The 20,550-nt window shown below is 47.5% G+C and overlaps 1 protein-coding gene across 3 annotated transcripts in view; it reads left to right on the top strand.

Annotated features, from left to right (window-relative positions):
• The window catches only part of CCDC93 (coiled-coil domain containing 93), a 114,135-nt gene that overhangs the window by 41,151 nt on the left and 52,434 nt on the right, over positions 1-20,550 (top strand). For 2 of the 3 annotated variants that reach the window (XM_056117527.1, XM_056117529.1), the window contains 5 exons: positions 7,960-8,060; positions 11,831-11,867; positions 14,956-15,042; positions 15,492-15,542; positions 16,498-16,584. In XM_056117527.1, the coding sequence (XP_055973502.1) occupies positions 7,960-8,060; positions 11,831-11,867; positions 14,956-15,042; positions 15,492-15,542; positions 16,498-16,584 (363 nt within the window). The remainder of the gene's footprint in view (positions 1-7,959; positions 8,061-11,830; positions 11,868-14,955; positions 15,043-15,491; positions 15,543-16,497; positions 16,585-20,550) is intronic. The other variant, XM_056117528.1, reaches the window with a different exon arrangement.

The following is a 20,550-nucleotide window of genomic DNA, read 5'->3' as shown; positions in this document are numbered from 1 at the left end:
TGTGGGAGGAAACCAGCCTGTGTTTGCTCCCCAGAACCCCATGGCCTCTCAGGTGTGGGCTGTGTGTACCCCTGGGGACCCCTGAGCATCACAGACTCCAGGCAGCACCGCCTGCTTGGGCCTGAGCACTGAACCACTGGAACTCTTGCCCAAGTTTCACTAGGACCTGAGGCCTCCTGAACACCACTTGGGAGGTTCAACAACAGGGCATATAACCTATGTGTTGACTGAGAGTCCTCTGTTCGTAGCAGCCACTTAGTCATTTTACGAGCATAATCCCCATTTACCCTTTAACAACACTCAGCCAGTTAAATATCATTATTTCCGTTTTATAAATCAGCAAGTCGAGGCCCGGACAGGTTCATAAATTCCCTTCAGAGTTGCACAGCTAGGAAGAGGTGGCCGGATTTTGATGGTACATGGGACTCTTCGGACACAGCAGGGCTTGCTGCTTCTCTAGTCTTTTCTCCTCACCTGGTCTCTGATTTTCCACCTGTTCCTGGAACCTAGACCCTCCATCTTCCAGTAGGTAGGCGTCACACCCACCAGCTGCCGCCAGCGCCAGGTTGGTCCCATCAACGGCCAAGACGCAGAGACTAGAAAACCCAGCTCCCAGGGGAGAACAGCGTAGAGTCTCCTGTCCCCCTGCCTGGCTGTCCTCACCGGGGCCCTTTGGAGGGGGGAGGGTTGAGTTTCTCTCCCCCCACCCCAGCCCTGAGCAGAGCCCCAGCAGCTGAGGACCTCCAGAGCCAGCCACGGCCATGCTGGACCACTCTCCACACGTCCGGACGGGCCTCATGCATGAAAGAACTGACAGAGGAACCCAGGCATGTGGGTCCCGGGGCTGAGGTCTCCAAGCCTACTCGGATTGGGACTGGGCCTTCTCCACCTAGACCCTCCATCTTCCAGTAGATAGGCGTCACACCCACCAGCTGCTGCCAGCACCAGGTTGGTCCCATCAACGGCCAAGACGCAGAGACTAGAAAACCCAGCTCCCGGATGTGGCCGCGCAACATCTTATTACCTTGTTTTTTCTTTGGAGAACCTGGCAGGCTACCAAAAGTATCCTGCCCACACGGCAGAGTCTGGCAAACTTCCTGTGTCATACTCAATATGCCAGATAGCAGTAACAATGATGGGTCTCATTCTCCTAATCCTGAAAGAGCAATTAAATGGCTCTTTTAAAATCTCAGGGCTAGGAAGAAGGAGACGTTACTGGTGCCTGCTCGAGGAAATCGACGAACAACAGGATGATCATGGTCGTGATCCTGGAACCAGTTTTGCAGTTATATCCCTGACTTATTTCAGGACCGGGCCGGTTTTTATCCGAATCCCAGAGGTGCAGACGCGTGTGAATGGCTGGAACTCTCTCTTAGTCAGCCATTCCTGAGAATATCCACTGTGATTTTTGACCATTGGAAGATCTTTTTTTTTTGTCCAATTGGAGAATAGATGGAAATTGCTAGTCTTCCTTTCTCATGTATCGTACTCGATATGCCAAACACAGTAACAACAAGTCTCATGATGGAGATGTTACTGGGCCCGCTCGAGCAAATCGATGAACAACGGGAGGACCGTGACCGTCCTTTCTCATGTATTTACTTGATACCGTTGTGTCCACCACAATGTCTTTACTTTGTTTTGCTTAGATATTTCCTCTTTTAAAAATAGTTTTGGGCTGGAGCGATAGCACAGTGGTAGGGCGTTCGCCTTACAAGCGGCCAACATGGCCGACCCGAGTTCGATTCCTCCGCCCCTCTCGGAGAGCCCGGCAAGCTACCGAGAGTATTCGATATGCCAGACACAGTAACAACAAAGTCTCCAATGGAGACGTTACTGGGCCCGCTCGAGCAAATCGACGATCAATGGGAGGGCCTTTACCTTTACCTTAAAAATAGTTTTAAATACACACACACACACACACACACACACACACGGCTGGGGAGATAGTACAGTGGGTAGGACACTTGGCTTGCACATGACTGACCTGGGTTTGATCCCCGGCAGTCCATATGGTCCCCCAGGCCCTGCCAGAAATGATCCCTGAGTGCAGAGCCAGGGGTAAACCCGGAGCTCAGCCAGGTCTGGCGCCAAAAGAAAAATAATAGTGAAAATCAGTCAACATTTGAACAGTCTTCAGATTGACTTCTTAGCTTTACCCGTCCTTGAAGAAATGCTCCAGTCTTTCGCAGAGTTAGAATGACATAACAGCTTTCACATTTTCTAGTAGTTTTTCGGGAATCTCATGCATATTCATGAGGGAGAATGGTGAGCTCTCCCAATTGAGGAAATGCAAGGGACACATACTGCAGATAACAGAAAATGGAGAAGTGTCCTTGGTGTGTTTTTTCAGTATGGTGATGAAGGTCCAGGAGGCTCGAGGTTGAGAAGGGCTCCGATGGGCAGTCCCCGCTGACCAGTACTGGCCAACTTCAGACCCTCGTTCCTGAGCCATACAAAAGTTCTATCTTGGCGTGATTTGAGCCAAGAGAATAGAATAGCAGCTTCTCTCAGAGGTCAATCCTGTGACCTCACATACGCTCAGACCAGTCTGTGTTAGGTTTTTTTTTTTTTTTTTTTTACACTCCAGAGAGCCCATCCAAATGTTAAATGGAGGGACTCTCTTTTCCCTCTTTGAAGAGGCCCATGTTCTCTCTTGAACACACTCTCTCTCTCTTTCTCTCCCTCTCTCTCTCTCTCCAACACACACACACACACACACACAATAAAAACCATTTTCCTTCACTAAGAAAAATAATTTGGAGGATCTGGGTGGAGGATGCTCGACTCCAATCTGAGTAGGCTTGGAGATCTCGGCCCTGGAACCCAGTAGGCGGGGGTCACACCCACCACCTGGCCCCCTGGCGCCGTGTAATCCCATCAACGGCCAAGACTCAGAGACTATAAAATCCAGCTCCCGGAACCGCGCGGCCGCATTTGCAGCCGCGCAGCATCTTATCAGGACATCTTTTTATGACATCTTATTATCTCATTCCTACTCTGGACAAACTTGCAGGCTATCGAATGTAGCCTGCCCACACGGCAGAGTCTGGCAAACTCCCCGTGGCGTACCAAATATGCCAAATACCAGTAACAATGATGGGTCTCATTCTCCTAAAGAGCCTTGAATATAATCTCAGGGCTAGGATGAAGAAGACGTTACTGGGGCCTGCTCGAGGCAATCGACGAATAACAGGATGATGAATGAATGAATGAAAGAAAAATAAATTGGGGGTAGAGGGAGAGTGGGACGAGAAGGGATAAAGCTGCATGGCACGTTGACATCCTTTTATTAACACTGTTCGGCACAGATGACGAAGGCCTTAGGTGGGATTTGTAGCAGCCCTCCTGGAGTAGATGACTTGGCCCCCCTGCAGTCATGTAAATGAAAGTAGAGGAGGTTCAAGATCTGGGCTTGTCTCTCGGGAAAATTGCGCTCCCCAACTCACTGCCGTATTTGTGAGGCATGTTGTTCCCGACAGAAATGATCACCAGTCGCCACCCCTCATTATGTCCTTGTCCTTGTCATAATTATGACATTTTCTTGGGGACCTCGGGACATGGTTCTTGTAGCAAGTTTTCAGAGTCAGTGGAGGCTACTTCCTGCTGAACTGGGTGTGGTCTGCCCCGTGGGAATGAGTTTAGGGTGACACATTGGCAGTGGCTCTTTCTTCCTGCTCCGTTTGCTCAGAGAGGTACCCTGTGGGGCCAGCTCTCTGGGCCTTGCTACAGAACTCTGCAGGGCTGCACCCTTCGGCTGCCCACCCTGGCACCACGGTATGTGCCAGAGGAGTTGTTTTGACAGATGAGCCTGGCTTGTATCCAGACCCGTGTAGGCATCTGTGACTACAAGAGGATCACCTTGATGTTTGAGCATTGTTCCTGCTGAGGTCCAGGATCCAAATCCAGCAGGATTCTAAGCCCTCTGAACAGATCACTCAGGAGTCCTCTCACAGCTCTTACTGTATTTGTACCCGTGGGCCAGGTATTTAAACCTTTGCTTAAACAAAGCGTCCTCTGTTCAGGAGATCAAGGATAGTTCCAAAGGTGCGATGGTCAGACAGGCAGTTCTGTATGTTAGGCAGAATATGCCTCGCACCTGCCTAGCATTAAGTCTTAGTCATTAATTATTTCTGTCCCGACTAACGAGGAAAAAAGTGTTTGTTTTGTGTAGCATTTTTGTTTGGGGAACATGCCTGGCTGTGCTCAGGATTTACTCCTGAACATCCATTCCTGACAGGGCTTGAGGTGGTTAAGGGCTTAACCACCTTATGTGGTTCCAGGTCAGCCATGTACAGGTCCAGCATCCTACCTGTTGTCCTGCCTCCCCAGCCCCTGTATATCTTTTTACGAGTACATCATGTCTAAGCACGAAATGTTTGTTTTTAGACTAGTTTCAGATTAATTGATGGAATTAAGTTGCCAGATTAGATTTTTTTTTTGTTGTTGTTTTGCTTTTTTCCCTTTGGGGTGGGGGCTTGGGCTTGGTTTGTTGTTCGGTGCTTATAGGTTACTCCTACGAGTATATGACAGTGCTCAGGCCGCCTGCACGTAAAGCTTCAGCTCAGCCCATTGAGCTTCCTCCCTGGCCCCCTCTTTGAGGGATTAGAAGAACATGGGTTGAGAGAGTAGGAGTGTCCTCCAAGACCTGTTGATCCAACCCTCATCTTACAGATAGGGAAGTAAGTCCATTGAGGGAAACAGCTTCTCTCACGATCATCACTTAATCACTTAATCACTTAACTTCCCGTTAGTCATCGATTTGCTCGAGCGGGCGCCAGTAACGTCTCCATTTGTCCCTGTCACGTGCTAGTGTAGCCCAATGGCATCTGTTCGCTCCGGGAACATGAAGGGCCTCAAACTGATCATTCATGATCTTGACGAAGAAGTCTGACCATCTGGTAGGTGGGCGGCCACGCGGTCTTTTGACATCCCGTGGAATCCAGTCGGTAACAGCTCTGGTCCAGCGGTCGTCTTTAAATCTCATTACGTGACCAGCCCATCTGATTTTCGACACCTTGGCAAATGAGACAGCGTCCCTGATTCTTGACTGTCGACGGATGTCAGAACTCCGGATTCTTTCTCTCATTCTTTCTCACATGGAACCCTTCTCCACTTCGGCCTTCAAAGTTCTCGTTTGAATATTTGCTACTACCACCAAGATCTGCACCTGCAGCGGCTCCACCCGGGCCCGCGCCCTAGGCTTCAAGGCTCACCGCAGCGGCCCTCCTACTCGTCATTCCTACTTTGGACAAACTTGCAGGCTATCGAATGTAGCCTGCCCACAGGGCAGAGTCTGGCAAACTCCCCGTGGCGTACCCAATATGCCAAATACCAGTAACAATGATGGGTCTTATTCTCCTAAAGAGCCTTGAATATAACCTCAGGGCTAGGATGAAAGAGACGTTACTGGGGCCTGCTCGAGGCAATCGACGAATAACAGGATGATGAAATGAAATGATGAAAAAATTCTTTCTCACGATCATATGCCTGGGTAACATTGAAAAGCAGAGACATAAACAGGTTTTAGTGTTCACAATTCCTATTTACTCTCCTACTTAGAAAGTAGGAGAGTAAATAGGTTCTTTACTTAGAGAGTAGGAGAGTAAATAGGTTCTTCGGTTCTTTATAGTTGACGTTTAATGACCTACTTTTCATCGCAGTGATACAGGGCAACATCAGATTGTGTAGTGAGTCAGAAGAGAGGGCCGTGCTGGAATGGCTGGGCAGTGACTAAATGCCTGCGAGAGGATGGGGTGCTAGCCCTGCGCACTCCAGACCCGGGTAGCATCCCCGGAACCACATAGGGTCCCCAGGCTCTGCCGGGAGTGGTGCTTGAGGACAGGGCATTCCTAATGATCCTAGACAAATGATTTCTTTTCAGTTTCTGTAGTAAAGTGGAGATAGTAGCATCTGCCTTGCTTCTGCCTGGTCACTTCCTCAGGAAATGAGAAAGGTTAAATCACACCTGAGGTGCTTTGAACTCTGAGAAATAATTACACAAAGGCCAGCACTGTCGTGTCTGACAGAATAAAAGGTCCTTGTAGCTGTTGTCTTCGCTGTGTTACTGTTTTGGAGTTCGTTCTTTTTTTAGAAGAATCCAATTTCCTGCCTTGGGTTCTTGACACTATCAATGGTAACTTGAGAAGATAGCAGTTAAGTTCGATTTTATAGTCCTGCTTTAATAGTAGTGCTCGGTGGAAATCAAATCATACGCAGCAGCTGACGTCATGTGGGTTCATTATGTTTCTCATTTCCCTCTAAATCTGTCGTTATTTATAGCTTCTGTTCATGGAGACACTAGTGACAACTAGGGAACACTTGGGGGCAGTACTTCATATAAAAACATCCCTGTGGCATCTTTCCACAGAGTGGTTGAGATTAGGTAGTATGTTTTGCAGAGAGGTTATTTTTATATGTTTGAAATCTTTTGTTACAAGAGTAAATGATAAAGTTTATCCACATTATTTAGAATGAGAACAGTTCTGATTGAATTAAGTATGTCTCTGTCTGGAGATATCTGGTAGTAATACTGATGCTTGTGATGTCCAGGTAAAAATGGATGGGTATTTGATCATTGTATAATTGAAACCCAAGCACAAAAATTTGTAAGACTGCAACTGTACTTCATGATGTCCCACTAATAAAAATAAATAAATAAAAAAAATGAGATGTGTTGAACTCTGGTAGTAGGAAAGACTTGATTTAGAGTCAAACAGTTAAAATACCTTATTAGCATAAAGGTATAGCATAAAATACCTTATTAGCTATGACCTGCAGCTATTAATAATAAGTAATTTAATAATAATGGTAACTTAATAGTGTCTTTTTTTTTTTGCCTTTTGGGTCACACCCAGCAATACTCAGGGGTTACTCCTGGCTCTGAACTCCGGAGTTACTCCTGGCGGTGCTGAGGGTACTATATGGAATGCAGGGGATCGAACCCAGGTCAGCCATATGCAAGGCAGATGCCCTACCCGCTATACTATTGCTCCGGCCCTAATAGTGTCTTCTTAACACCCTAAACTCTGAGGAGATACCTGACTGCCAAGTTGGCAGTCAAGAAGGATTTTTATTTGAGTAGAATGGCTAAGTCATCTGGTGTATAGATCTACATTTATTGAGCACCTGCTTCATCCCTGCTATGGAATTTGTTTTAGAGATGTGTGTGTGTGTGTGTGTGTGTGTGTGTGTGTGTATCTTTGTTCATGTTCTCTGTTTATGACAAAATTTGCTTCTGTGATTATAACTAAATTACGTTTTAGCAAGTCAGTGAAGGTTTATCCGTTTTATATTTTTATAAATTTTTCTCAGGGAAAACTTAACACTTTTTCAGAGCCAGGAATGAATGCTGAGCCCAGCTGGGTGTAATCCAAAAACCAAAGACTGACATTTAAACTATACACCCCTCAGTACCTTTAATCTGTATCAAATATTTAAGTGTCATTGAACAGCAACAACAAAATACCTCGTTTAAATAAACTTGACAAGCTATAGGTAGGGTGGAAATATTTTCCTCGGTCTCTGAAAGTCAGAGGCGTTGACTCCCGCACCTTGATGGGAAAAGCCTTGACCCAGAACTGTGTCCAGCAGTCCTAGAGGACAGAGAACCTTCTCACACTCAGTCACCTCTCTTCTTCACTCTCTCTCTCTCTCTTTTTTTTTTTTTTTTTTTTTTTTGCTTTTCTCGGGTCACACCTGGCGATGCACAGGGTTTACTCCTGGCTCTGCACTCAGGAATCACTCCTGGCGGTGCTCAGGGGACCATATGGGATGCTGGGAATCGAACCCGGGTTGGCCGCGTGCAAGGCAAACGCCCTACCCGCTGTGCTATCAATCCAGCCCAATCTTCTTCACTCTCTTAAGACGTTTACAAACCCTGTCGGAAACTGTGTCCAGCAGTCCTAGAGGACAGAGAACCTTCTCACACTCAGTCACCTCTCTTCCTCACTCTCTTAGGACGTTTACAAACCCCGTCGGAAATACAAGCGCCAGCAGGGAGCAGAGGAGCTGCTGGACGAAGGATCTCGAATCCACGCTACGCTTTTAGAATATGGCAGGTAATGAGCGAGACCCAAGACCCAAGGGTCAGTGTTGTGCAGCCATTGAAAAGGACAGTGGGTCCCAGTTGCTCCGTTGAGATTAACTGGGTGCTGACCCACCTGAGACGTTTGCGGCCAGACCTCTCCACAGCAGGAGCGTCTTCCCGCTTCTCTCCTTGTGGGTCACCGTCCGGGTAGTGGCAGAGCTGCCTGGCCTTTGAAGTCTCTCCCCGGAAGCCTGGAACAGAGCCCTGGCACTACTGCCCTCCTCTTGGAGTCCGAGTGTTTGGGCATTTAAGTCTGGCCTGCCCTCAGTGTCCCTGTTACTCGCTAGGAAGTCTTAACACCTTGCAAGAAGGTACCGCAGTTTTACTTGTTACGGTGATAGTTTTAGTTTCCTGTGAAGTACTGGCCTGGGCAGGGACAGGAAGAATTTAACAGTTCTGTTACTTCCTAAGAATGTCTGAAAAGCTATCTTCCTCCTCCTCCGTTTCTACTTAAGACCACGGGAGAACATACTTTCGAATGTTTTGGTTGCACCTGGGTATGAATGGGTCATTGATGTCCTGCATTTCCTACGTAGGGTCACTGGTTCCTTGATGTGAGTATGTCTCCTGGGGCTTCCCTTCGGGCGGGGGCTGTGTGCTGTGTGCTGCTCTGCCTCCTCACCCCAGCTGTGGTGGGCAGCTGGAACTAACAGCCTCGCTGCTCACCGCTCCCTGCAGCAGCATCCCACAGCATCTCGCCGCTGGGTGTTTAGAGAGAACCAGGAGGAAATTAAGTTACTCAGCTCATCATTCCATCATTTATTTTTTTAAACGATTTGTTTTTGTTTGGCGATGGGGTGGGGATGGGTGGGCACACCCAGCCGTCTTGGCCCTGAGCCCAGGAATCACTCCTAGCAGTATGCAGGGGACCATATGGGATTCAGGGAATTGAACCCGGCTCATCCGCACACAAGGCAGGTGTCCCACCTACTGTACTATCACTCCAGCCCCTGTTCGATCTTCAAAATGGAAACACAACAGTCGCATGGTTTTGTGTTTTTGGTCTTGAGTTGTAGTGTGGGGTCAGGCCCTTCCTGAAAACATGTAGCCTACCTTATTCAAAGGAGGTTGTTAGTTCTCACCATCAGCTAGTGGCATGGCAACACCTGGTTGCCACTGTGAATTGGATTCTTCTACTGAATCAGGAATCACCTAACTGGCTAGACAACTTATTGGGAGCAGTACCAAATGAAAGCTCTGGGGCTCCTGGGTAAGAACCAGTAAGTAATGATTGATTGATTGATTGATTAAGAGTTTCAAGACAGCAACAACAACCTCAGATGGGCATCTTCTGAGTATGGAGCGCTAGGTTGCATTCTCTGGACACAGCAATGGGTTCTTTCCAACGGAGCCCCCGCTAGAAGTGGGACGGTGGGGAGCCTGTATTGTTCTCAGTGAAGTGGGGCTACGGAGACCCTTATATGCGGGTCACATAAATGGCCCAAATATAGCCACATTTCAGGGCCAGCTCCCTTAAGGAGAATGTTGTGGGGTTTTCTGGTTTATGATGTCCGTACCTTCCTTTTTCCTTGTTGTGCAAACTCACATCCCTGGAGGTGAGGAAGGGTTAGATGTTTAACACAGCAGCTCCCTCTCCAAGACCAGGGCCTGGTAACAGTTCAGTTTTTTTCTTGGTTTAGAAGTTCTAACTTTGGGGACGAGAATGGTAGTACAGCAGGGAAGGCACTTGCCTAGCACACAGACAACCCAGGTTCAATCCCTGGCACGACTCCTGAACACAGAGCCAGGCGTGAGCCCTGAACATCACTGGGTGTGCTCCCATCCTCTCCTTCCCCAAATAAAAGAGATTTCTGAATTGGGAGGTGGCTGTTTGGTCCATGCCATCGATGGTAGTTTCTCCCCCGACAGGGACCAACCTGAGGATGACTGACCTCAGGGATCCCTTCCCAGGGATGCTCCCCCAGACCTCGTGGCGCGGGCTCCCTCCACGGTCAGCAGAAGGGCCGGAGGTCTGTGGAATGGGGAGGCAGAGGCCAGGCCACTCCTGCTGAAATCAGGACCCCTCGGTCACAGCTGCTGGCTCCAGAAACAGGCCACATCTACAGTGATTCTCCCACTGGCACATAGATCCTTTCTGTCCTCCATCTCCTTATCTAAGCTGCTGTGCCAGCGAAAACCCAGCACGCGCCTGTGTGATGGGGGAGACCTAACTGGCATTCAGCACCCTTGGTGCAGAGAAGAAGGGGTTGCTGTGGGGTTTTGCTGTTGGTGCCGGTGGTTTGGTGTGGTTTGTTTCCAGTCTTTCCACTCTAGGAAAATCAAATTGATACTGTCTAATCCAGTTCTCAGGATCTGCCTTAAGATCCATCACTGGATGTCTGTGGATTCTCCTGTTTTAAGCTCCCTCTGCTGGACTCTGGTCCTGCAGATAAGCCTGTGTGGCAGCTGGTTGTTGTTTTTGTCATTTGTTGTTTTGTATTGTTTTGTTTTGTTTTGTTTTGTTTTTTTCTCCTGATTTCTCCGTTGAGATGACAGTGTACAGCAAGGCCAGTCGGTACGTTTGGCTGCTGGAACTCTGCATTTTCTCTCATCTTTCAGTTTACTTATTTCATATCCTTTGGAAATAGAAGATGTGAGAAAGTTGGCTCAGGGCGCTTGGTGTGCAGACATCCAAATAGGCCATTGGACTTGCTTGTCTCCTGGGGAGATGGGGGGATGGGAAGAGGGGAGGGCGGAGACAGGACGTGTTCAAATGCAGGGATGAATAGGCCCACTGTGGGAGTTGGGGTGGGGGCAGCTGCTTTGGAAAGGAGGCAGCTTTAGTGCTGAGCAGTGAGTCGAAAAGGAAGAAGAAATGCCTGGTGTGTGCCAAGCAGGTTGGAAGGTGAGTGTAGAGGAAGCCTTGTTTCCTCATGGGGCAAGTTTCCTCAGTACAGGTCAGACAGACCAGTGGAAAGGCAGTTCAGGAATGGGGAGAAGCATTGGGGGATGGGGGTGTGGGGCCAGGTAGGAGGCAGCTTCCGCATAGGAGGCAGCTTCATGGCCCAGTAAGCGAAGGTCATGCCATCTTTCATTTCTTTTTCTTGTTCCTGATTTTCTTATTTCCTGGTTGCATTTAAACTTGATTTAAAAGGTAAGTGAGTCTGGGTGTTCAGCTTTATGCTTTAGCTCAAGATTGAATGGTTTTTGTGTTGCTCTCCTTGCTTCTTCTTTTTTTTTTTTTTTTGGAAAAAAAAAAGTGTTGATATTAATTAGAACCCGAAAGAACTATTTAAACTAAAGCACATTTGTGGATTTCTTCGAATTTAAGACCGCTTGAAGTGAGCACACATCATTATTGGCATCACACTTGAATTATGTTTGGAAATTTTCAAATGGACTAGACTTGATGCTGAATCTACTCCCTAGGGAGCGTGCTTAGCTTGAGTAAACACATCCGCCTGTGTTTATATCGACATTTTTTAAGCCTTTTAGCTTAAACTGTAGGTGTGAAGTGCAGTTTCCGATTCAAAGACTAATGATGGCTTTTAAAGGAGATGTTGCACTCTGCGTTATCTGCGTTTCCATTAACGGTGTTTATATGGCAAGTAGACTGGCTTTGAATTCACAGGCAGTGGACTATGGTTATGGCCCAGACGCTTAAAACATTTTCTCAAGTCACCAGACAGGCAGCATTGTCCTTGGTACGCTTCATGTCAAAAATCCAACCAAAAGATGCTGGACCAAATGCATGTGGTTTTGTAATAGTAATGAAACTCCTTTTTTATTTCTGGCCTGCAGGAGGTATGGATTTAGTCGCCCGAGCAAAGCTGAGAAGGTAAGAAAGGAACAAACATGATAACTTCTCTGTATCTGTGTTGCAGACCATGATGCTCATAAGTAAAGAGGGAGGGGGGAGAGAGAGAGAGAGAGAGAGAGAGAGAGAGAGAGAGAGAGAGAGAGAGAGAGAGAAGAAAAGTGCCTGCCATAGAGCCGTGGGGGCAGGCTGGGGGAGGGGGTGTGTGGCAGGAGAGGAGTTGTGGTCATTGGTGGTGGGAAATGAACACTGGTGGAGGGATGAGTGTTGGGTCATTGTACGACTGAAACCTAGTCATGAACAGCTTTGTAACTGTGTTTTCTCACGGTGACTCAATACATACATACATACATACATACATACATACACAAAAACGTTGGTAATGGAGGAGAGTGTTAGAGAGATGGGAAGGCCCATTTCCTTCTCCTCTGCCCAACACGGAGCAGCTGGGGAAGAAGGGGCAATACCCAGTGCAGTGGTCAGGGATCCTCCAGGCTCTGGTGTCAGGTAGCCCAGGACAGCGGCACATGTCCACCACCACGCAGCCTCAGCACATGGTCAGAAGCAAAGGGTGACTGCAAGGCTTGGTGCACAGTTTCATACCACTGTGCAGGTAGGAATGGAAGGTTTATCCCCAGGGCCTGGAACATGCTCCGTCTGGTGAGAGACCCTAGCAGGTGCGAGGGTAGCACATCAGCCAGGTCAGAGTGGGGTGCTTCAAGCATCACACAGGAGTCTCCGTGGTTCCTTTCATGGATTCGTTATTGCTGACCTGTTCATTGGAAACTTACCAATTCCTGTTTATCATTGACCCTTGATTTAAGACAACAGGGCAGACATACAAGTCCTGTTGTGCCAGACCTTTGCTGTGTTCCTGGTCCTTTGTTTAGGCCTCTGCCTCTGCATGCTGATTTTCCTTTCTTTTTTTTCACTTCTCTGAACAGTTCTGTAAGAGCCCTATGACTGCTTTTCAAATCAGAAAGCTGAAGCTCAGCCTGGAGTGATATAGTACAGCAGGGAGGGCGTTTGCCTTGCCCAGCATCCTGTATGGTCCCCCAAGTAGCACCAGAAGTAATTCCTGAGTGCAGAGTCAGGAGTAACCCCTGAGCACTGCCCGGTGTGACTCAAACTGGAAAAAAAGAAAAAAAATAGAAATGTGAAACTCCAAGAGACCCGGTGATTTGTCTACATCACATAGCTCCCAAGGTGCAATAAGAATCTGCTCCGGGGTGCACGTGGCATCAAAGGCCGCGTTCTTAGCCGCTGCCGTTGGAGTAATGCATTACTGGTGCAGGAGGGAAGCTCGCCTGCTCTCTGTCGGCCTTTGGCTTGAAAACCTTATTGTCACCTCCTTAACCTTCCACTGCAGATACCACCCATGAGTCTCCTCCTGTTATCCCAAGTCCCAGGAGTCAGGGGGGAGGGTGATCAGCATCCCTCTCCTGCTAGGGAGATGCTCTCAGTGGATAAGATGATTGTTCATGTGGCTCTTGTTGTGAAGAACAAAATGTAAAGGATGGAGAATGATTCATCGTGTAGCAGACATCTACTAAGCATCTTTATTAATAGTATTATCGGCTCATGGCAGGCAGGCAGCCGTGTGCTGACTAGGATAACTTCCTCTTTTTTTTTGCTTTCTCATTGTTTTCCCCTATGTTTATGTTTTAGTCCTTTGAAACCTAATGGTCATTTCCGCTAAAGCAAAGTGCTTTCTGAATTGGAGTGAGTCATGTGACATTTGATCATTTGAATTCACGTAGTAAGAATGTGCTATATCAAATAGTTTTAACCTGATGTAAAAGTTAAGCCTGAAGTTGGTGAGGTAGCACAGGGCATTGAAAACACTTGCTATGCACACAGCTGGCCCGAGCTCAACCCCCAGCCCCATATCTGGTCCCCTGAGCTCAAAGCCAAGTATGATCCTTGAGCAATTGCTGTGTGTGGCTCAAACACACACATACACACAAATTTCAGTCTGAAAACGCCACACACACACATCTATATACTCATGTATATATACCTATACACACACACACACACACACACACACACATATACACATGTGTTTCTTTTTTGAAATACATCCACGCAATTGTAATTGTAAAAAATCCTGAAATGGTTTTCACTTTGGAGTTGTCCTCTTTCTGAGCTCAGATGGCACATTTGAGATGGCCCTGTTGTCCCCTATACAAATTACCTGCAGTAAGACACTTTGGTTGTTCACGAGTCAATAATAAAAGATTCTACAGACGCATCCTACAGTTGGGGTAGTCTGAGAAAGATGTCGTAGCATACTCTGATGTCACGGCTATTTGACTGTAGGGAGGGGGTGGAAACAGGAGCTGTGACAGACTAGGGGCAGCGGTCGCATCTGAAGCCCGAGACAGGCTCTAGAATAAGGAGCTTAGTTGCCAGATGAAACCATTTATATTTTCAATTTTCAAACCAGTGGCTTTCAAACTTTGGGCAGCAAGAATTCTGTTTTCATTTAAGATGCAGTACACACACACACACATACACACACACACACACACACACACACATCACCGACTGCATAACCTTTTCTAGATGTGTGAAGAAAACTAATTCGTCCTTATTTGTGATGTTTGTTTGTTTATTTTTATATTTTTGGCTTTTGGGGTCACACCCAGCGATGCTCAGGGGTTACTCCTGGCTCTGCACTCAGGAATCACTCCTGGCGGTGCTTAGGAGATCGCATGGATGCCGGGGATCGAACCCAGGTCAGCTGTGTGCAGGGCAAATGCCCTACCTGCTGTCCGATCACTCCAGCCCCCTGTAATGTTTATTTAACTCACATATAAGCTAGTCTCTGCTGGTAGTTTGAAAGGACTCACCTTCAGCCAGTTGCCTGTATTTGAAGAGGCTTAAATAGGGAGAAGGCCTTATCAGAGTGTGTGAGGTGAGTCTCGCTAGTACGTGGGAACCGATCGATAGATTCTGTCAGAAGGAGAGACGGGCGTGGGCCAGGAGATCCACTCGGTCTCTCAGGGACTTGAGTCAGAGACTTGGCCTCTCGGCATGGGTGTCCTTGCTCTGTCTCTCTCCCACACCTGTGCTCTAGTGCGTGGGTCATCTTCTTTTCTTCCAGGCCGAAGACAGGAAAGCAGCGGCCCTTCCCACGGTTCCAGAGAAAGCCGATGCCCAGGATGAAGATGAGCTTCGGGCTGCAGAAGAGGTGTGTGGCCACGGCCGTCCCCTTGCATTTCTCTTTCAGTCATTCGGGGGGGCAGTTTCACCTCCATCCCAACTTCCCAGCATAGCCCATTGGCCTCCCACTACCGGCTGCTGTTAACTGGCCTGTCATCCTCTTCCTCGGTTTCCTTTTGTCCCCTCCCGTTAGGCCCTCTATCAAAGGAGATCCACTAAGACAATCCTTAAGACTGATTCAGGGGGCTGGAGCGATAGCACAGCAGGGAGGGCATTTGCCTTGCACACAGCCAACCCGGGTTCGATTCCCAGCATCCCATATGATCCCCTGAGCACTGCCAGGGGTAATTCTTGAGTGCAGAGCCAGGAGTAACGCCTGTGCATGGCCGGGTGTGACCCAAAAAGGAAAAAAAAAAAACTGATTCATACATACTGGCCAGCTCTGCTCACCTGTTCTCCTCCTTGTTCCTTTTTCAGCAGCAGATTCAGTCACTAATGACCAAGATGACCGCCATGGCGAGTGAAGAGGTAAGGTGGAAGTGATGGAAGGGAGGGGGTGAGGTGAAGAGAGCCACCCAGAACCACCCTGCTCTGTTCTGCAGAGGCGCCTCCCAGAGGGAGCACTCAGTGCTCCGCTTCCTTGGGCCCTTTCTTGTGGGAAGCTTTTTCTGGTTGCCCAGTGTTGCCGTTGTCCCAGTGTTCCTCTCAGAGAGAAACTGGCAGGGCCCCGGGGGAGCAGATGTTCCCGCTGGGTGTGTATCACGGGCCTGTGTGGAACATCTTCCCCAGACCCCCAGCTACACTTATACCACAGAGCCCTGGTCTTCTGTCTTCCTGGGAACTTGCTAGATAGAAATTAAAACGCCTCACATTTCATTTGCTTTCGGACCAGCTCAAGGCTGGTCCAAAAGGCTGAAACTAGTGCTTTGAAAGGTTAGTTTCTTTTTAGAACAGGGAGACTGAAGAGAGATTTCAGCATTTGGGAGTTCTTTTTCTCCTGTTTGCCCATTTCTCTTTGAATTCTGTGCCCACCACATTTCCCAAAAATAGAGTTTAGTGACTGTCAGGGAGAGAAGCATTGGGGTGTATATCAAAGTTGAAAAAGGATATTTTGGGCTGAAGCAATAGTACAGTGAGTAGGGAGCTTGCTTCGCATGCAGCTAATGCAGATTCGATACCCGGCATCCCTTCTGGTCCCCTGAGCATCACCAGGTCTGACCCAAAAACCAAAAAAAAAAAAAAAAAGGAGAAATATTTTCCAGCAGTATCCACAGTCGGAGCAGAACCCATACAATCAGTAGAGGTTCAGGAGATTCAGCGGTAGCTTAACTTTCACCCCAAGACTTGTTTTTTTTTTTTTTTCCTGTCTCTTGGGTGAGTACCTGAGCCAGAGTGCAGTTAGGCCCCCACTGGAGACAGTGGTCTCTTGGGCTGCCCTGCCCAGGGTGCAGGGCCGAGCACCCACCCCTCTCTGTGATTGCAGAGCCGACTCACCGCCAGCTCCGTGGGCCAAATCGTGGGACTCTGCTCCGCCGAGATCAAGCAGATCGTGTCTGAGTACGCAGAGAAGGTACGTGGGGACTCGGCTAGAGTCTGCGCTGCAGGCAATGCCTCAGAGATTTTTCACCATGCCACCCGCCAGCTGCCCCTCACAGTGATGGAATCCGATGGTCCTGCATCGACTGCATGGGCCAGACACACCTGCCAGGCTTTGCCGTGCTCTGCCCTCAGCATTTGCCCATTAGCTACATTAATTTTGTTCTGTGGTGCCTATTTTTCTATAAATATGAAGAGAAGACCTGTCTCTCGGAGCAATTACTGCGTTGGATAAATTGATGCCTGAGGTACAGCACAGACATTTTTCCTTTTCTCTCAGACTTCTTATGACTTGTGCCCAGTACACTGATTGGGGTGAGGAATGAAGCTTTGCCACCTAGGAGATAAACCCCATAACTCAGCCAAGCCCAAGGCAAAATTTTTCGTTCTGCTTTATTAAAAGGGCATAGAATGAGCAAAAACCCAAAAGTCATATTTCAGTGTGCTTTCTTTTTTTCTCTTTTTTCCACCCTAAGAATAGGTAGCAGGACCTTGAATATTTCAGGGAGACGGCGATTAATCATTTTGCACATAACTGATTCTCGTCTGGCTGAGAGAGAGAATCAGTAAAGCTAGATTTACAGAGCCTTTTTTTCACATCCCTCCTTCCCCCGCCAAACTAGTTTGCCCCCCTAAAATGTTGAGGTCTGTTGAAACGGCCAGCTTTGCCTTCCCTGTCTCAAGAAACTTCTGAGCGTGTTAACTCTTCTCCAGCCTTCCTTTCAGTGCTCTTCAGAAACATTTCTTTCCCCCCCCAGGCGTTGGAGGTGGGAGGTGTGGTCACACCCAGCAGTGCTCAGGGCTTACTCCTGCTCTGCACTCATGATCACTCCTGGAGGGGCTTGTAGGAACATGTGTGATGCTGGGGGGGACCCAGATGGAATGTTTGGAAGGCAAGCGCCCCACCTGCTGTACCATCTCTCCAGCCCCAATGCTGAAAGGCTTAAAGGTGCGTGGCTGTTGAGGAAGGGATGTGATCTGTCCTTGGGACTTAGAATCTCGTGGAGACATAGCTGGGTTTTACCTCGCACCCGGTGTCGACAGCTCGGAGTGGCTGCGGTGCTGGTAAGAGAGGGCGGGCTCGGAGCACTTCCTGTGGTCACTCATAACGCTTTTAACTTCCCAGCCTTCTCCTTTGCCTGGGAGCCCAGAGCTTGCTACCTCTGTTCTCCAGTTAGCATTACATTTCTGACTCTCTTTCGGAGCCTTTAGTCCCTTGAACTTTCCCTTTCTCACCTAGGGAGCGATAGCACAGCGGTAGGGCGTTTGCCTTGCACGCAGCCAAATGGCCGACCCGAGTTCGATTCCTCACCCCTCTGCGAGAGCCCGGCAAGCTACCGAGAGTATCTCGCCCGCACGGCAGAGCCTGGCAAGCTCCCCGCGACGTATTCGATATGCCAGACACAGTAACAAGTCTCACGATGGAGAAGTTACTGGGCCCATTCGAGCAGATCGATGAACAACGGGAGGACAGTGCTACAGTGATACCTAGTATTGACATGCTCATGGGTATTCCAGGCATCTCAGGCCTTCTTGACTCTACCTAGATCGCTACCCACTCAATGACATTCTGCCAGAAAAGGGTAGCGTTAGAAGTAGTTTTAGATGCTTTCCTTCCGAGCAGCTGTCTATTCTCAGGAATTGGAGGTTGAGAGTTTGTCATTCGCGTTGACTGGTCATCTTTTGAATTTTTTGTTTTATTTATTTCACCCCCCCCCCCCCTTTATTGTCATGATGCAACTGGGGAATCACATAGCAGGTTGGAATGCTCTTATACTTGGCTAGATTTCTCACTGAGCATTGTCAGTGCTCTTTTGGTCACGGTGCTCACACACACGGTCCAGTTGTAGTCCCTTTTGGGGGTCCCTGAGGGGCTCACACATGAGCTCTTGTCTGGGGTTGGTGAGTGCTTGCATATCTTTAATTAAAGATATGTACCATAGAGGTTGCACCCCTTTATTGCACCCTTACCCACATCTGGCTGCAGTGAAGCCGGAAACTTGTAGTGATGGGCACCACAGTGCACAGCGCTGCCAGGATCCCGCTCATTACGGGATGGCACTGGAACTGGACTTGTGGCCATATGCTTGCTGGGCAGCTATATGCTCGGAGCCACTGAGGTACTCCTCCTCAGGGCCCCAAGATGAGGGTGTTTTTATTTGTTTGTGTTTTTTTTTAGGGGGGGTCACATTCAGCTGTAGTTGAGGTTTATTCCTGTCTCTATGCACAGGGATAACTTCTGTTGGAGTGCAGGGAACCATATGTGGTTCCACAGGTCAAACCCGGGTTGGCCACATGCAAGGCAGGCACCTTACCCACAGTACTATTTTTTCTGGTTCCCCAAGATGATGATTTTTCAACGTTAAAACGCCTTTAATCCCATTCCTATATTGCAATTACTTTATATTTGTATATTGTCTTCAGTGCTCATCTCCATATATCCATCACTGTGCTACTTGCTGTCATCATATATCTCTAACAGAGGACACTACAGCATTGTAGAGTCATACCTTGGTTTATAACTGTTTCCGGTATTTCCCAGCTGTGTCATCTTGATCAATGTTTTTCATCTTTATTTGCCCTGGTGTCACCTATTAAAGTGGCACCTCTTCAGTCCACTGAGAAGATTGAACGCGCTTCCATAATTTTGTTTAATACTTTTGTTTCCCTCTATGTGACTCATTTGTCATGACTTATTTACTTTTTGAATATGCATTTCTCTTGCAAACAGGAATACTCTGTTTTAGCTTCAAGTATTTTGTCACTGTAATGCAAGTATTGCTCAGTCTTTTCTCCCTTTTTGTGTGATGTCTCTTATTTTCATTTCATTTCATCATCCTGTTATTCGTCGATTGCCTCGAGCAGGCCCCAGTAACGTCTCTTTCGTCCTAGCCCTGAGATTATATTTAAGGCTCTTTAGGAGAATGAGACCCATCATTGTTACTGGTATTTGGCATATTTGGTACGCCACGGGGAGTTTGCCAGACTCTGCCCTGTGGGCAGGCTACATTCGATAGCCTGCAAGTTTGTCCAAAATAGGAATGATACAATATGATGTCTTAAAAAAAAAGTTCTGACAAGGTGTCTCTTATATCCGAAGATTTTATGACTAAAATGGTCCGTCTTTTTCTTTATTATTGTTTTCAAATGACAGGGCAGATCATTGAAGTAACTAGCTTTTTTACTTACCTTTTTAGTAATTAGTTTTAAATCTTTTTTTTTTTTTTTGATGTGTGCTAGCTTAATTTGGGTTTTATTCTCGAATCACAGAAAGTTTTAAATCTTTACCCTCTGGAGAGCCAATTTTTATGTCTGAAGTGTGGTTCCAGCCTGTTTTTTCCTCTTCCTATTCAGTTCTCTTCAGACCATTTATCAGATGATTTCATTACTCCTTTGAAGAAATTGTATTTTTGTGTTTCCTGTCTAAATCAAGCTTGCATTTTTATGTAAGCTCTGTGACCGAGTTGTGTCATTTTACCGTGTTATTGTCAATGGCTTTGCTTCCTATTGTTTTACGAAGCACTCAAGCCAGAGACCCTAGGAGTAGACCTGTAGTTGAGTAAGCTGAGTTTATTGCTACTTGTAGTGAGGGAAGCCAGAGGGCATCTCTATAAGGAGGCGTTTTAAAAAGACTTAAAAGATTTGCTTTTGTCTTTGGTAATTTAGGGGAAGGGTCAAGAAAGTGGGGCTTTAAAAAAAAAAGAAAAAGAAAAAAGTGGGACTTTGCTTTTTGCTGAATGCTTTAGGGAGGTAATATGCAATGAATGGATTGCTGAATAAATCTCTTTACAACAGGGAAATTGACATTTAAATCAGCTGTGCAAGTTGCCATCTTAGGATGTTGAGTCATTGGCACAATGAACACTACTCAGGCTCTTTCTCCATATTTTCTCATAATCATAGTGTGCTCATACATCTTGCATCTCTGGCCTTGATGATG

The sequence above is a fragment of the Sorex fumeus genome, unplaced genomic scaffold (assembly GCF_029834395.1).
Source record: "Sorex fumeus unplaced genomic scaffold, SorFum_2.1 ptg000035l, whole genome shotgun sequence".
Classification (NCBI taxonomy): Eukaryota; Metazoa; Chordata; class Mammalia; order Eulipotyphla; family Soricidae; genus Sorex; species Sorex fumeus.
The sequence above is the reverse complement of the archived record's forward strand: the minus strand, read 5'-3'. Positions and strand labels throughout refer to the sequence as shown.